This window comes from Eretmochelys imbricata, chromosome 17 (genome assembly GCF_965152235.1).
Source record: "Eretmochelys imbricata isolate rEreImb1 chromosome 17, rEreImb1.hap1, whole genome shotgun sequence".
NCBI lineage: Eukaryota > Metazoa > Chordata > Testudines > Cheloniidae > Eretmochelys > Eretmochelys imbricata.
Window position 1 is genome coordinate 6,374,534 of NC_135588.1, and position 18,410 is coordinate 6,392,943.

The 18,410-nt window shown below is 38.2% G+C and overlaps 1 protein-coding gene across 12 annotated transcripts in view; it reads right to left on the bottom strand.

Annotated features, from left to right (window-relative positions):
- BCAS3 (BCAS3 microtubule associated cell migration factor) overlaps positions 1 to 18,410 on the bottom strand; it is a 499,958-nt gene that overhangs the window by 239,123 nt on the left and 242,425 nt on the right. Inside the window, exons 24-25 of one of the 12 annotated variants that reach the window (XM_077836615.1) lie at positions 10,294 to 10,337; positions 9,657 to 9,702 (exon numbers count right to left, since the gene is read on the bottom strand). The exons of the other annotated variants lie outside the window; for them this stretch is intronic. Coding sequence (XP_077692741.1) covers positions 10,333 to 10,337 — 5 coding nt within the window. The 3' untranslated portion in view covers positions 9,657 to 9,702; positions 10,294 to 10,332. Of the gene's footprint in view, positions 1 to 9,656; positions 9,703 to 10,293; positions 10,338 to 18,410 lie in introns of those variants that run through there. 12 annotated transcript variants of the gene reach the window in all.

Sequence of the window (18,410 nt, forward strand, 5' to 3'; positions counted from 1 at the left end):
TACCGCCCCTCAGGGAGGTGGATTACCTACACTGAAAGGAGAATCCCTCCTGGTGGCTTGGGTAGTGTCTATGCTGAAGAACTGCAGCGACACATCTGCAGCAGTGCAGCTGTACTATTCCAAGTGTAGACATACCCCTAGCAATGACCAGCTGCATATGGGACAACAGCCCAGATAAGTGAGTGAGTGAGAGAGAGAGAGGGAGGGAGAGGGAGTGTGTGTGTGCATGGACATCCCATTCTCCTAGAACTCGGAGTGTGAACCTATGGGAAAACACCTGTGCTGGATACGCCAGAAAGGCACATAAACCAAGTTCGCTTCCTACAAGCATGCTCCAGAATGCAGCCAGTGCAATAGTTAGCAGCAGGCTCCCCATTTTTCATGGTGACTCCAAGAAAAAAAAAAGGAGAAGATAAGACAAAAGGAGAAGTGGTAAATCTGTAATTTCAAAAGGGACGGGTCTGTACCCCATTTGACCTAGGGATGTGGGATTTGTAATGGGACTATCATAATCACAATGCTTATAAAATACACTTGGAAAGATTTTCATGTTGGTTTTGGGATATCCTACAAAAGGCTGCAGGAATCCATGTTAAAGCCTTAAGCTTAGGGCCAAAATCTAGCACGAACCATATGTTACTTAAACTGCCACCCCTTTGTTTTCCCTGTTCTTACTCCATTTCAAAGGGACCACTCCCAGCACAGTACCTAAAGAGAGCTTCAGGGCAGTAAAGTCTCATACATCACCTCTCTTATCTAAGGGAATCCTTTGCTAACAATGCAAATGCACCCAACTCTGCCTTCTTTCTTTTACCAATGACTGTGACCAGAGCTTAGGAACAGGAGGTAGCAGGGTATCAGGCAAGGAGGGGATCAAGGCAGAGGCAGGACCAAGGCAAGGCTGGGTGCAAAGCAGAAGCAGTCACAGAGGTGGCGATGAGCACTGAGCAGCAGGAAGCAGCCTTATTCTATTAAGGATAAGACACAGTGATTAGTGATTAATAAACCTTAGAAAGGCCGTACATTGACCTTAAAATTCAGCAAAATGCTTGCCTGCCTCCTTGTGTTAGATCGCCCAATTTTATATGACCTATTAAGTCTACACACATGAACACTAATATTAGAGATTGAAGAACAGCAGCTAGAAACATCCGAGTTTGAGTTAAAACTCTGTCCAACTGTTCCTCATTCTCCTCTCACTTACCCTGGTGTAAATCAGGAGCAACTCCACACAAGTTAATGAAATTACATTGGTGTAAGAGTGAGCAGGCTCAAGCCCATTCTTTTAGCTGGCATACTTGATAAACAACATCAAACATTAATCCGAGACTCCTGCATTTCTAGGTACTTGGTGTCATGTGACCATACATAGACTGTACAATTCAAGGGTTCCATACTGAGTCAACTGCCAACTTAGTACATGGTGTATCAATAACCTGAACAGGTGAATGCAGTGACAGTACAATAAGCAATATATGAGTGAAGAGGACTCATGATCACATTTTGAGAATCTTCAGTACAGATATGGATACGTTTTGTTCAAAATTAAAGAAGATGGTGTTATAAGCCTTGCATATGAAAGTTTCAAAGGGGCACTGACTTTTCTTAAGAGCCATCTTAAGATCTGGAGTCCAGGGTTCAGAACCTGATGCAGACATTCCCAAGTGTTTCTTGATGAGGAAGTTGTGCAGTAAAAAATAGGGAGCTCATTTAGGCTAAACCACTGTCTGAGTTTTTCTTCTAATTGTCCCCCTTCCTCAATTGTGGCATTCCTCATTCAGTAACCAGGTCAAGGAAGGGTCTAACTTGGGTAACGTACTTGCCAGAAGCTGGGAATGGGCGACAGGGAATGGATCACTTGATAATTATCTGTTCTGTTCATTCCCTCTGGGGCACCTGGTATTGGTCCCTGTCGGAAGACAGGATACTGGACTAGATGGACCTTTGGTCTGACCCAGTATGGCCACTCTTATGTCCTAACATACAGAAACCCCGACAAGGTAGATTAAATGAATTTGGAGCTGTCCCAAGTTCAGTGACATTATGCCCTGGAATAAGTTTCCAATGGTTGACAGTCCTTTGGCTTCTCATTTTTTAGAGTTAGCACCTCCCTGTCCTGATAGAAAACCTGTAACCTTCATATCCAGGATGTCAGTGAGAATTTTGGCAATAAACCAAGGTACCTGACTGCCTTTTTCCACATTGCAGAGTGGGCCCTAGGATAAAATGTTGTCTGATATCCTGAGGGAGCAAAGTGTCTTCACCATAAATCAGCCTGGAAAGAAGAAAGGAGTGTTATATGCTGCTTCAATGCTTTGCCATGTTTGGCAGTTGTTTTGAGCTTCTGTAAAATACAACCAGTTCCCATTATTCTGAATTACAGCTGCACAGCTAGAGAATTTCAAGTTGTGAAGGTCAGTAACTCCTTTTTGTTTTCAATTTTCAGTTTATTTTTATGACGTGTAAAACTGCTAAATACTCTAGCTCTAACCCAAGTCCCCAATGTTTCCTACACCACCTGTTGAGAGATTACAGCACTTTCATTTATTTTGTACTATATCTTTTCATTAATAAATGAGCAAATGCTTTCTTATTTAGTACAGAAAAGAGAATCTCCATCTAGATATCTGGCCTCTGATATCCTGTGCTTCTAGCCAGGTCTATACGGGTGAGTGACCTGAAGTAAATATCATACTGACTAACAGGCTACATGTTTCAAACCTGTTTCAACCTTAGAAAAAAACCCTAATCTATTCTAGAACAAGAAACTTGAATTTTGGAATGGAAAAATCACCTTTACAACTGCGTTTAGCAGCCCCCACACAGCTATCTAACTAGGTTTTTATGAGGTCATCCAACATCATGGTATCTGTTTAAAAAGAATACAATTTAGGTTTTTATTTTGGTTGAACTGGAAATTGGGAGGAATTTTATATAATTTGGGTTTTAGATATAGTACTAAATTCTCCTCCAAGAAAGAATATATTTCTTATAAAATGGGAATAACTGATAAATACATCTGATATCAAAATTAGGAGGAGCATATGTATCCAAGAGTTGTGTAGTGAGTTCTATTTTCAGGATCCTTCACTTTCATCCTCTAAGTAGAGGACTGCTTTCCAGGAGATGCAGATTGGTGTTGCTCTTTGAGCAGATTCAGTACTACTGCTCTTTGTTTCACTGGTGTCAGGTGATTCTGAAATCCATCTACCCTTTCATATAGTTGGTTTAGGAGGATTAAAGAGACATTTTGATTCCTGAAAACCTATTATTCATTAATGTGACCAAGTTTAAAGAAATTCCTTGTATGATCTTGGTGGAGAGTTTGCTGGATGATTTTTCAGACTGCACAGAGCTATCATCTCAACTGTCTTTTTTTTTTTTAAAACTTGTTTATGAGTAGACCCAATAAACTGTTACCCAAACGCTTTTGTAGCATTGACTTTACAATTCCACCAAGAACAGGAATGGTGTACATAGAACTTCCAATACACAGCTGGCCATCAGGAGACCAGTGGTGGCTCTTTAGTAAGTTAGCCATTTGTTGACGGTCTTCCTTAACTGCTCCCCGTTCCTTTGGAGCTGTGTGCTTTGATTTCAGACTTAGCACTTTTGTCTCAGTGCTTAAAAAGGATTCCGTAGTGATTTTAAAAAGCTATTTCTGTGGTTTAATCAGGTAGAGAGCCAAAAATTAGTGCTTGAAATGAGAACGTTAAAAGGATTCAGCTAGGAGCTCCTGGAGACACTGCTTAGATGCTATGCTGCGTCACGTGATGAACCACCTCTCTCCCATTTTACTGGATTTTGTGTGAGATTTTTTTTTTAAACCTGATTTCCTTCTTGGGCATTCCTCAATTCCTGGATTTATCATGTCATAGACCTGATGGCTCCAAAGAGACCATCAAAATCTCTAGTTTCCAGGCAGATGCTGCGCTCTAAACCCATATACAAAAAGTTTCTTTAGATCTTTGTAAGGGAGGGGGGAGAAAAGGCACACATGCAGAATATTCTCTTTCCTAAATTAAACTACTTAGTTTTTAGTGGTTTCTTATACCTCCAAACTACCCCAAGACCAAGTCCACATTCTGCTCTCATAGCCTATAAAACTTCAGTAAAAATAAATAAATAAAAATAAACAAGAGCTGAAACCGTTAACTACATTGCTTGGGAGAGGAGAAGATATGACACTTCTATGACCAAAATCAGTCTCAAACCCAAGCTATCTTAAATGCCAAACTTTAGCCAAGAGCGCATTTGGATAGCTGAGGTAAAATGATAGTGAAAACAGATGTTTATCATGGAAATGTTGACATAACTTTAACTTTGCATCGTATGCCCAATTTGTTGCAGGCCATACCATTGGTGTCCTTCGATGAATCTAGGCACTGGGCTTTTGCACACCTGATTCTCGATTAGTTGAAATAATCTCCATGTTAGCAATTCCCTTTCCATCTGTGGTGCTCCATCTTGTGCTCATCACTGCGTTATATGAGTACCTGAGACACTCTTGCTTCCAAGCCTGCTTCAAAAAAAATTTATCTTTATTCTGAGCATTATTGCTGCAAGTTTTACTGCAAACTGTCATTACACACATAAGTTCTTGACTGACACAGGCAGAGCTGTGCAAAAGCGATACAAAATTTGCCCCATTTGGGGTTTCATTATAAACATGAAACCTGAGCACAGGTTAAACATTTCACAGAATTTGTATTTTATTTCTTTGATGTGAAATTCAGAGATTTTGACTCCATTTTGTTTTAATTTTGGGGTTCATTCATTCAAAAAATCAAACTGTAACAATAAGTGAAATCTCATGGAATCTGAAACAGATGAATTTTCCATATTTCCATACAACATGAGAAATATGCTGAAAAGGGGCTCTGAGTTCTATGAATGAAAAATGCTGGATTAGTGTTAAGTATTATTTTTTATTCACCAACCAACCAGGGCTGTGTAGAGACAGCTACCCTTTCAATGCATTGAAACAGAAGAAACAAAACAGAAATTTAGGGAAAGATCCATTATTTCGTCCCCTCCTGGCCTTCCCCCTTGTGTCCCCTCCTACACCAAATATATCCATATTCTCCCTATTTAGCTTTTAAAAAAAATGTGCAAACAAAACAAACAAACAAAAAAACAGGGAAAAGATGTATTTCCAGTAAAACAACTTGGTTGTTAAAATAAGATTTTTTAAAGTAACACATTTCTTGTAAAGTGGTTATAAACAAAAAACCTGTATTTAATATTAAATGAGTTGTTTTCTTATGATTATACTTTGTATGGTATTTGAGGTAAGATACTGTATGTAATTGTATTATATGGTTGCTCAAAGACCGTCGTGTTCTTTTTTCAAATACATTGTTTTTACTCTTCATCCTTTTTTGGAAATCTCAAACTTTTAAGAGCCTGCGTATTCTTTTCACCTGTGATTCTGTCCTACTTCACTGGCAAACAATGTTATTTTTGGTGTATGCTCCTCCCAAAGAAACTATTATCCAAACACATGGCAGTTTTCTTTAATTCTTTGTGCATATACTAGTGCTTACATCACAGGAATATGTACAGTTCTAGAAATGATACTCAGTTAACTAATGCTGGTCAAAAAAGGAAACGTAACGATGGTGCTTAGTTCCTATTTTCTTATGGACATATGGTGGCCATATAAACATTATAAATATTCTAAATCCAGAGTTTCAAGTCCTCCCCCATAAATCAAGAACCAACTATTGGAAAGCCCATGAAATTTAATGGGTAGGACTAGGATTTAAAGATTCTGAAATAATTGGTTTTAAGGACAGATTTTGAAGGATAAAAGATTGGTTGCACAGTAGACAGAATCACACTCTAGGAAGTCACATGCGAGATGGCCTGGAACAAGGTTGGGAGAAGGACCTAAAAGGAGGCAGAAAATTTTACTGCTGTGGTGGAGCTTGGTGAGGAGGGGAGTGGAAAATAGATGAGACCATGCTGTGCAGGGTCTTGAAGAGGAGGACAAAGAACTTGTATATGTTGTGGAAAGCAAGGGGGAAACCAGATGAAGGGATCTGAAGAGGGTCAGCGTGGCAAGCAATGTTGATGATTTTAGCAGTTGATTTCTGACAGAGCTCTGGATCCCAAAGGAGGTTGCAACACTTGAAACAAGAGATAATCAGAGCCTGGACAGGGGTTTTCAAGGTGAGAATGAAGAGGATTGAGCAGATTTTTTAGATGATGAAGAGAAAAAGATGGCTGAATTTAGTGAAAGCATAAAAGTAGGAATAGAAGAATGTGTTTTCTGTAAACTGAAAACCATTTCTAAATCAAAGCTTTGCGTAAAAAATACATCTGGAGTGTAAAACTACCTACTCAAATAGATGAATGTTTTTGTTTTAATGTTCACATTTAATGCAAATCTAAAAATAAATATCTAAAATAGTCTAGATTAAAAGTGTCAAGAATAATCAGAATAAACTGAAATAACACAAAAACGATTAATTTTTATAAAACTAATTTCTTAGTGTATTACATAAAAGAAACAGAAATTTCCTCATCGAACATTCGTCCTTGCAAATACTGTGTAGTGTATTTTTTCTGTGCAATTTATGAAAACACAGGGAAGGACAATGGGGTTTCAGGATCTCTTGTAAATCTAACAGTAGCTAGGAGCTCTTAGATCTTGAACATAATAAATATTGTATCCTAGAAGAGCCCATCGGGAATCGCAGCTCATGTGTTGCTCCACAACAGAAGATCGAGGTGTCAGATCCAATTAGAATCAACACTTTCTACTTATTTTAAGCTTTAATCTCTCTATGCAAAACAATTAACTGTTAATAGTTGATCAGATACTAGAACATAGATGAACCTTGTGTGAGAAGTGTACTTTTCCAGTACCAATGTACAAGCCACCGATAGTATATATTTTCTTCTTAAATAGAGGGGAACCATTTATGACTGTGGACATTCACCATCCGTTAATGCACTATTATTTTTCAGATGGTAAAACCATTATATGAACTGAAGGTGGCTTTCCCAGCTGAAAATAAATATGTATCACTTAAGCAATAAGACACTCCAGAGCTTGCATTAACGGGCCACTAGTACATGCCTCGGATGAATTGTGTGACACAAGAACAACTGTCTTCAAGCAACAGAGGATTGCACCAATGACCATTAATGGATGCCCTAAAGGGCTTAGTGCCACTATACTGTAATATAGAAAGCAGAATCCCCAATCATATTTTATTTAGCTATTATGCTGGTGAGATCACAGCCATGATTTCATATAGCCATGATGTCAACTGAAGAATGATCAAACGGCTGCTTTCTAGACTGTTCGTTTTAAGCTGTATTTTAATCAGGGATCAACTTTGGGTTATTTACAGAGTTTTTCCATTGATATGAATTATAACAGAATACGGTATTTCTGTTGCAATTTCATTTGCAATGTGTTGGATCCTTTCTTTAATGGCAAGGTGAATCACTGGAATAATCACCTCCCCGCACATTAAGTGGTGGGGACTTCTGTCAAGCTTGGTGGAGATGGAGTGTCATCCCTTTAAGAGAACCATTAAGTAACCTGCAGCACGGAGGAAGCTCCATCCCAGGTTAGCGTGGGGACGCCGACTCATCTCCCTAGGGTGCCAACATTGTATTTCAAAAATAAGGGACTGTTTTCTCAGCACCCCAGCCCCACTCCACTCATCCTCCCAATATTACCATTATTATTATTATTATTATTATATAATAATAATAATAAGCAGCACTCACCTACATTCACCAGGGGTATTTCTTCCTCAACAACTCCCAATCTTGTTGTACAGAGATGAAAAAATAAGGGATGTCCCTTGAAATAAGGGACTGTTGGCCAACCCTAAATCTCCCCCCACCCAGGTGATGGGAAGAGAAGGGTACTATTCTCTTTTTCACACCTGGACAAGCTAAGCAGCGGCCACCATTCCAGCCATGGAAGTGGCTGAAATACCAGGTTCCATTATGATCTGCTGTGGGCATATGCTAGTTGCTCCTTTCTTGGGGGGGCTGTGAAGCAATTTTCCCCTCACTACCAGATTGGCCAAGGCACGGTGCGGTTTTTGCCTTCCCCACAGTGGGTGGGGGACTTTGAGGGGCAAAGAACAAAAGGGGGAGGGTGGAAGCAATGATGTCACAACTCATTATGTAAGCGTGGGGTGGGTTTTCCAGTGCAGGTTCTCCATAGGGAATGGATACAGCCATCAGATAAAATGAAATGGGAAAGAATTTAAAGGAGGTATTCTTCAAAGGAGCAGAAAGAGGGGGGTTAGGGCTCCTATGATTGGTATGGCAGGGAGTCAACCCCTGTCCTTTATAGCCCACCTTAACCCTCATTTGAAGGGAGGGGTGATGATGTCCCAGAAAGTGGGTTGGCTGGGGACCAGGATGCATAAGGGGAAGGGATGCCAGCAGCCCCTCCCTTCCCCAGTATATTTAAATAATTACCTGCACTGTACAATTTTATCTGCTGGGTACTCCCAGACATTTAGGAATAAAGTTGCAGCCTAATTAAACCATATCCAATGTTTCCTGTCCTCCTTCTGGCATAGCTGGACAATGAAATCTTTGTTAACCTTTTCAATATGGAACAATTTTCTCCTGGGAAAGTCACAGCTAAGTTAGGGAACATAGTCTAGTGGTTACAGTACAGGAATGGAAGACAGGCATTCTGAGATTTAGACTGGCTCTGCCATCGCCTGGCTCTGATATTTTTCTTTCTATGCCTGAATTTCCCAGTCAGTTGAGTATTTTATTCATATTATACAGCACTTAGATTAAAGACATCACAGAAGTGCCAACTATTATTACATCACTGCAATTCTTTTAGAAAACCAACCCCAGCTAACAGTCAACAGTAGAGAAACATATGTGTTTTTATTAAGCAGGCTAGAACTACTGGTTAAACAATATCTGAGTACAGAGCAAACCTTTCATTCTAATATCACATTTGCAAACCTATATTGGGGTCAGCACTTTCAGGGTGATCTATCTTTTTCTCATTTTCCCTATTTTCCTGGCAGGAATAACTTTGCCACAGATATTCCTTCTCATCTTAAATTCAACACTTGGGTTCTCAGCCTGGGAATCCATTTTTTTCTGAATCTTGAATGAAATCAGCTCAGGCACATTTTTAAGAGCAGGATCAACACAAAATAATTAAGATATATTTATTCAATTTTGCCTTTTTCTTTTTTGCTCCATATTTTTGCAGGCATTTATGGCTCGATTTTTAAAGGTGTTAATCATGTGCAGCCCCCATTAACTTCAATGGGATTTCTGACTGCCCAGCCCCTCTGAAAATCAGGCCATTAGTTTTTATGCTTTGAAAAAAAAAATTGCTATGCTATATTCAGGATACAGAATAAATATTTTAAGACAAGTTTCAGTAAGCATACAACAGGTGTTGAGAATAGTACTTAGAAGAGCAGGTGAGAGGTTTATCTTCACTAATTTCAAAAGAGAACTCCATTATATTGATGTTTACCTTAATTTTCCACTGTAATAAGTCATATATACTGGAAAGGACTGAAGGCAATTACCTCAGTATACCAAGGTTTCCCTTCAAAGACTTTGGAATGTACTAGATCTACACTCAAGAAGTTGATCAAATTAGACAGAAATACCTTTAGCATATTTGGACTTCCCACAGACTTCAGTATGGAAGGGATCAGCTCTTGGAGCGAATGCAATCTAAACAGATTAACCACAGCATATTTGAGATTCAAATTTAGTAGACTTCCAAAGTTATTGGGTTATCTCTCATGGAGATGATCTGACTTTATAAGCTCCATAGCAGGTTGGGCTTTCCTGTGGACTTTCAATAAGATGCCAATCACAATGTAGTATTGCTAATATACAGGGCTAATCACAGATTTACATGAATCCTCCTTTTCCTATCAAAGTACATCAAGCATACCAACAAAAACTACACTGTCATGAAAGAAAACCACAAAACAATTCATAGTTAAAGCTTAAACACTGAATAATACACTCTCCAACACCTAGATTATAACAGCTCTTTTCATGCCCTTTGTTTTCCCTAGGTAGAGGAAGGACTATGGTCCATTTCACTCAGAACTGTGGTTTTCCTTCCACCTCTCATTTTTTCGCATAGTTGTGATGGGCTATTAGAGGCCAGGTCGGCTGGTTAGCCATCCCATGTTTGTGTATGCTAAAAAAACGTGTGGGAGGAAGTAGGGCTCTTGGGAGACGTAAAAAAATTGATTTTTTCCCCACATATGTTCACGTAGAGATTTGGGGCCTGAATCTCCATTCACTTACCTGTGTTATTCCACTGCTAGAAGTGCGTTTACTGACGATTTACACTGGGGTAAGAGAAAGAAAAATCAGCCCTAGATTTCTTCCATTGCATAAATATCTTTTTTTTTCTGGGCAGGATGCTGTTATACATTTCTATGGTAGCTCAGTGTAAAAATCACTGTTAACAATGGGAAGTCAAACTTATGAGCTGAGTGAACGTGTAAGCGTCTTGTCTCTCTTTATCTCTACAACATTCTCTTTCTGGTTGTCTCCACCACAGGTAACATGTGTAAACTTATTACAAAAAACCTGAAAGGCCCATGGAAGTAAACTTGCTGTTTGGGAATATAAACATTTGATTGTTGGCAACAAAGAGGTGTTGGTGTTGGGGACACTGTATACAGAGTAAAATGGACAGAACGACAAAGAAAACAGGAGAGAGTTTTGCTTATGTACGGACTGTGTCTTTATTTAATGGAATACCCTGAAGATAGAACTCCTGACTATAAAGTCCTAACTTTCCAAGGCAAAGGGCTCTCCTTAGTACATGATTACCACACAGCGCAGTGATCTCAGAGGGTCTACAGAAGAGAACTAGATGAAATCCTGGCCCCTGAAATCAATGGGGGTTTTGCCATTGACTTAGATGGCGCCAAGACTTTACCCTCTAATGTTTTTGTCATTGGACCTATGTAAAGGAAAAATAATGGTTGTGTATGTGATTTTTTTTTACATGCCCTTTTTGGTTTCTCTTTAATGAACCATCCTCATTGGACAACTTTTGAATTTTATCTTAGGACGTTTTCTACTAGCCAGGACCAACTAACTCAAGCTGTTAGGGCAACTATCCTTGAATTTTCTATAATGTAAGCATTAATCTTTTATGGGAGAATTGCACTGAATTCAGCCTCCAGAAGTACCATTCACTGATAATTTTTTGAACAGGTATTTGTTTCGAACCCAGCTTCATTGGACTGACTGTACACTAACAGTAATAATAAACGGGAGAGATGCAGAATATGGTACAGTCTTCAGGATTTAAGTCTGCTTAAAATCTAGCCAAAACAAATACATATTATAGAATGCAGTCTGCATGTGAAATATTGTTGATAATTAAAATCTCTTATATATTAAATATTTTATTTTTATACCTTTCAAAATGATCCAAGAGAAAGAAAAATGTCTAACGAAGGATACAGATTAATTAAAAAACAAGAGACCTTTCACTTCTTGAACTTTATTTCATTCAACCTTACTGAATGTATCTCTAAATAAAGATGCACAGCTTCTACAAAGGGAAAGAAATATTACGTATATGTTTCTTCATATTTCTAAAATGCAACTACGGGCTCCCATCCTGTGTTCTGGTTGTCTGTGCCACAAATTACAATCACAAAATAAACGAAGTACTGCCCATCAATACAAACAAACAAATATATATATTTGTGTATATGTGTGTGTATATATATACATATATATGTTTGTTTGCCCGTAGTTGCATTTTAGAAATATGAAGAAACATATACATAATATTTCTTTCCCTTTGTATAAGCTGTGCATCTTTATTTAGAGATACACTCAGTAAGGTTGAATGAAATAAAGTTCAAGAAGTGAAAGGTCTCATAAGTTTGACTTCCCACTGTTAACAGTGATTTCTATGCATACACACACACACACACACACACACACACACAGAGGAAAAACTAAAAACAGCATGTAACACAAGGTTTGAAAGTTACACCTTTCTTTCCAAATTAAATTACTAGAAATGGTCTTAAGAACAGTAAAATTAGACAATTCGATTATCTCAAATTAGTAATTTAACACAACAAAGAAATGCACAATTAGTACCGCTAATCAATCTGTCCATGACTACTCACCTACATGAATTACCAACTGAGAAAGCTCAAGTACCTATGCTCCCATGCTCTGACAATAGAAGCCCCTGTCACCTGTACTATGCAGCCAAATGAGCTAGTCTAGTAATTGTTACAAAAATGATCTATTAAAGGAGAAAACTGGCACAGTGGAAAAGAAGAGGGTATGAGCATGTTTACAAATGCAGTGAAAGCCTTACGGACGTGCTTCATATCACTGCTTTTTGTGACCTCTTGATTAAAAGGTACGGTTTCCTTGGGATTTCCTTTGGTTAAAGGGGGAGGGGGAGTGAACATAAATAACCTTTCTTTAAGGGTTAAGATCTTTTCAAAATCACATTCAAGCTTTCATCTCAAAGTAATTGCGGCTTAACTTGTCTCACAGCTACCACAGAATCATGAATTCCATGGTATAAAATACTATATACACACGCAACTTTCTAACATTTGGGGATTTGCGGAGTGGGAAGAGAGAGAGCGGAGTCGGAGAGAGAAATGTGAGGTGAATGCATATGATGCTTAACCCAGAACAAATGCCATTGACAGCCTTATCACTGGAGCACGTGGACGGCTAATAGGGAGCAAGAGCCCAGCAATAACACTGCTGCTACACAAAGGACTATTCCAGCAGAGATGAAATGAGAAACTGGATAAGAAATCGCAAGCTTCCCATCCTCTCTCACCAGAGAAAGGGTTTTGTTTTTTAAATTTGAGAGCCAGGTTGAGTTTACATGGCTTGGCTACTGTGTGGAACTCCTACTTCTTGTTATTTACATTAAAAATAGAAAAAAACAAAGTTTTTTGTGGTGTAAACTTTTGACTTAAAAAAAAAAAAAAGAACTAGTCCCATGATCCTTCACCGAGACCTCCCTGGACTTTCCCTAAAATTATGAAGAAAAAAGACAATAATAATTTGGTTCAAAACTTCATCATTTTATTTGTCTGTGCTAATCTTCTGAAAGTAAGCCTCAAAATGGGACATACACGAAAAGGGACACAGACTTTTCAGTGAACTTGAACTAAGCTATGGTTCAACTAGAAAACAATTGACACTGATTTTGTCTGCTTCCAGCCAGAAACCAGGCTAGTTGAGTTTTGATCTGCATTCTGGGGAGCAAAACAACCTCAACTGAAAGTGGGAAAAAGTTCACTTAGCCTCTGTGAATCCAATTCCCATGGCTTTGCACAACTCTGCTTAAGCTATTATCTTCAGAACTCTTGACTTATGTTGCACTAAACTGGAAATCAATTATTAATGCTGTGATCATGTCTGTTTTGGGAACAGAGAACAATGTATTATGGGATTTTTAAAAAATTATTTCAAGGTACTGGAAAAACTGGAAAATAAAACCTATAAAACTTGCTTTCTAAAAACATTCGTCGGTTTAACTGAAGAGCTGTCTTAAGGGAACAATATCACTCTTATTATAATAAAGCCATGGTACAAAGTTTGAATGTGTTTTGGTAGTGCAGAGTGAGGCAATATTAGCATGAATATAACTGGTAAGTATGATAAGATATAAGACAGCAGAAAAGATGATCAAGATGATAATTGTACAATATTACACATGTATGTATGTCTGAAAGTCCTATGCTGTACGTCTGCTCCCACGTCTTCTAAGAATTGTTAAACAAAACAACTGAAGAAGAAACATATGTTTCACAATACTCTAGGTCTGGAAATACATTTATTTTATTTTATAACAGTTAGAAGAACCCTCCACTGCCTTCTTATTTATTTACACATACAAAAATGCCCCTTGTAAGCAAGTTCTCTGTACCTTTTTGTATGCTACCCACCCAATTATTTACTTAGAAAACATCAGCAGAATACACACAGTATGGAAACATAGTTGTTCTGGATTTAGTTAGTTTGATTTATCTATTCAATTACAGGAGGTGAGGAAATCAATATTCTACAGTCTTTAAATCTACTTAAATTCAGAGAAGGTGAACTGCATATGTAAACATTTATAGCCATGGGACTAACATGACATTACCTATGGAGGGCCCTATTCAAGCTGCTAATAACTGAATCAAAGACTTTTTTCAAATCTCACTGTCTATATGATTTATATATTTTACCAGTTAATGGGCCTCAAAATGCCCAGAAAGGAAATGTAAAAGGAACCTCAGACTTCTCCTGCCTCCATAAGTATCACAAGCTTTATTGTCCAGGAGCAGCCCCCCCCCGCCCCATGTGCGGCAGTCCTTTGTTCACAAAAGAGGCTATGCCATTTGCTCTTGATTCACAAAGGTGTAAAAGAGCTATGTACTCTCTCTGTCTAGAAAATACATGTTCATGCTCTATAGCAGTAGGTGAAATAAGCAGAATACATTCTTGAAGAATAATGCCTACCAGATGCTAACAAAAACAAGAGAGCAAGATGATTAGTATTCTGGGAACTGAATGGCTCAGGTGATTCATCCTGTGATACGGAGTTTTTCCACTTTAGATCATCAGTCCAAATCTGTCCCAAGTCAGTAGTATCCAAAAGTTGTGGCCATCTGATTTTTCACCTGTCTACTTGAAACTAGCTGGTAATCTCACAGAGTTTTCTAGTTGAGTAGCACCTGCATCTCAAAGAACAACCGTCACAGATGAATGAGATGAATTCATTAATTTGTTGGCAGTCTCAGTAGAAAGGCCAATAATAAGTGGGCATAGAGATTAACTACCTTATGTCCCATAAAGACTGAGTCTTTCCCTTTTCACATAGCTGAAGGGCAACATGCACTGGAAACTGGCACAGCTGAATCCCATTGTGTGCTAAGAGCGGCCGTCAGTCCCCAGAGCTTTTAGTCTTTCACCTTCCACAAGCACCACATCCATAATTTTTTTTAGAAAGGCAAAAAATAAATCCATATATAACAATTTTTTTAATCTCTCATTTACCCAATCTACCCAAGTCCTTTCTGTCAATTTATTCCTTCTATATTTCTGCCTAGAGTAACACCCACCAGGAGTTGCAAGACATTAACGTTACTACATGCATCCCTACAGCTGAGTCTTTCCCAAGCCAAGCAATGATCCAGCAGCAAGTGCCCAATCAACAGTGTCAGGTCATTTTAATTTCTCTGCACATCTCCACAGTCTATAGGGCATAGCTGTTCCTAGAAGTAATCATGTATGCTGCACTGGCATCTCCGAGCCCACTGCAGTCAGTTCTGACTTAAGGCTGTCTTTAAAAATCATCAGTTTACATTTTTCCAACTGAATCAACTACATCAAGTTTAAAATCCCCTTTTTAAGCGTCCCCATTCTACACTGCACAACTCTGACACAAAAATCCTCAGTTCTTTAAAAGCACATTTCAGTAAACAAAACACTAAACTGATCAGACCCCACAAATTATTACTTTTTCTATAAATATAGTAAAATTCTTATCAAATAACATACTCAAACACTTATTAAAATAGCTATTCTGCTACTAACATTTGTTCTAAAAGGTATTACTTAAAAGACCTCGAATTTACAGCCCAGGCATCCCTTTTAATGAAGCGACAGAAGGTAAAAAACTGCAAGACGGGCACTGCTGGGTTCCTGTTTTCCTGGGCATTGAATAGGTGATGTTCCTAATAAGAATGGCTTGTTATAGGACCATTATTAAAACCTCTTGACTACTGTGGAGAACTGAAAAAGGGCCAAATCCTCCCCCTGCTTCACAGATCAGCACCATGAACAGAGGACCTGAATGCAATCACTATCTGTAACAACAAACTACCTTTATACCAACCAGGTAATTACAGATTCAGGTCAAGGACTCCAGACCATATTGATTACATCTCTGTGCAACAAGGACCCTCCAGCACTGGCCGTCTCCACTCATGCAGGGGGACAGCTTAAGTATCTATGACGCCAAGATTCCTCAGGCCCTATCAACGCCAGTAACAGGAAACCAATGACCGCTCAGGCCTGTCAGCTATTGCCTCTGGCAAGAGGGACAGAATGGGAATTCATAATGTTGGTTACTTCATCTGCCAGCTGCATTCACACATCTTTACTACCTGAGTAACTGATCTCTGCTGCTCCAAAGAAACACTCCTAGGTGTATGGTATTTGGGAATAAATATTTGATCACACACAACAGAAAAGAGCTTGGATGTTTTAAGGTGTGACAACAGAGGCGTTTATTAAATTCCAAGGGAGAGTATTGCTGGACAGTACAAGTTTTCCATGTAGTCCTTACCTCAGTGGTGTTTGTATGAATAATAAAAGATCAAATGAATAAAGTTTTCACTTACTTCATCGGGGCGGGGGGAGGGAGAAAGAATGGCTCAGCCGGTTATAATATGTCAATTGCTTTCTTTTGTTACCATTTTGTTGCTCAAGTGGCAATGCAACAAAATTGTTTCATGGCCCATGGGTAAATTTTAAAACAATCAGTTTTACTTGAGAAAAAAAAATATTGTTTTCCCTAAGTCTATATTTATTTTTAATTGAAGAAGGCTATATTAATATCTGTTGCTGTATACTCCTGAACGCTTCTATGCAATCTGTTAAAATTTGGGCTAAATTCTACTCTTTTAAAAGTCTTATCACTGATTTTGAATGTTCGTCACTGTCAACTTGAAATTATAGTGCATTTAAATCCTTAAAGGGACATTCTCCCCCAATGGATGTGAGTGGTATGTGTGCATTCAGGGACAAATATAAGGGATATCTTACTGAAGACATTTTTGCTAACTCTTATATTTAAAGATACAGTTAAAATGTAAATAAGTTTATATCTCTCATTGATCTAAAAAAATACTGAAATGCAGAAGAAATAAAACCATTCACATCTGCACTTAGATAATAATCCTACTGAAATACTGTACCTTTACATTTGACTCGCATAATCTTCATCATTGTTCATTTTAGTTTTTTTACAATAATATTTTTTCAGTGAATCAATGTTCCATTACAACATTATACTCTAGGACAAAATATTAATATAAACATCTTAGTACATCAAAATAATATCCTTACACAAAATATCCATTTTATTATAGTTGGTTCTATGAAATATTTCTTGATATATTTAGTGTGCTATTACTAAAGTACTCTTCTGATGTTATCACTTGCATCAAAGAATCGCTTATTTACCTTCATTCAGTGTGACTTATTTCATTTACTTCTATCCAGTCCATTAGGAATTTTCTGAAATAGAGCATTCATTCACTTATAGGTATATAAATTATGGCATTGCTTAGAAAAGCAATACTGGCAAAGTTGTTCATCTATGGCTTTAATTTTACACAAGATATTTTAAAATTCTTATGTCTATTTAATTTTAATCTAATTATGTTAGGAGGATCATGTATAGTATTGCCTCCTGGTTCAGCTATCAGTTCTGAAACATTACCTGCAAACTAAGGGTAAAACTTTCAAAAGCATCTGAGTTACTTAGGAGTCTAAGTTCCACTTTCAAAAACGATGTAGGCATTTAGCAGCTTAAGTCTTTCTGAAAGTCAATGGCACTTAGGGTACAAGTGCCTAAGTCACTTTTGAAAATGGAACTCCTAAATAGCAGATATTAAGCTCTGAACATCTTTGAACGTAGACACTGGACAAGATTCCTTTCACTATATGGTATTGAGAAGAACTAGCTGTGGTGTTTATATTTCACAGTAAACATTCACAATAATATGGTGACCACACAACTGATGCTATAGAGATGTAGGCCTGCATACTCTACTTGTGCAGCAGGCAAGCTCTCTTTCACTCCATTTACAAACTATCAAATGAAATTGTCGAAGCTCTTTGTAATTCATTAGCCCCACATTCATCAGCTCCCCTGGGTCTGCTGCATGCTGAATCACAGCTTGGAGATTCGTACCGTACACCCCACAACAACTCTAACCCCCGCACCCAGGAGTTCATGGAAATCTCTTTGTGCTACATGCTTAGCGAACGTCCAGCAAAGGTGGTACATTGAAAAATATAGACTGAGCACTTGCTGAGGGACAGCAGCACGGACATACTTAAGAGTTTTATGGCTCGAATCATAAAATCATAGGACTGGAAGGGACCTTGTGAGGGCTTAACCACCCTGACAGTTAGGAAGTTTTTCCTAATGTCCACCCTAAACCTCCCTTGCAGCAATTGAAGTCCATTGCTTCTAGTCCTCAGAGGTTAGGAAAAACAATTTTTCTCCCTCCTCCTTGTAACAACGTTTTATGTACTTGAAAACTGTTATCATGTCCCCTCTCAGGCGTCTCTTCTCCAGACTAAGCTAACCCAATTTTTTCAACCTTCCCTCATAGGTCATGTTTTCT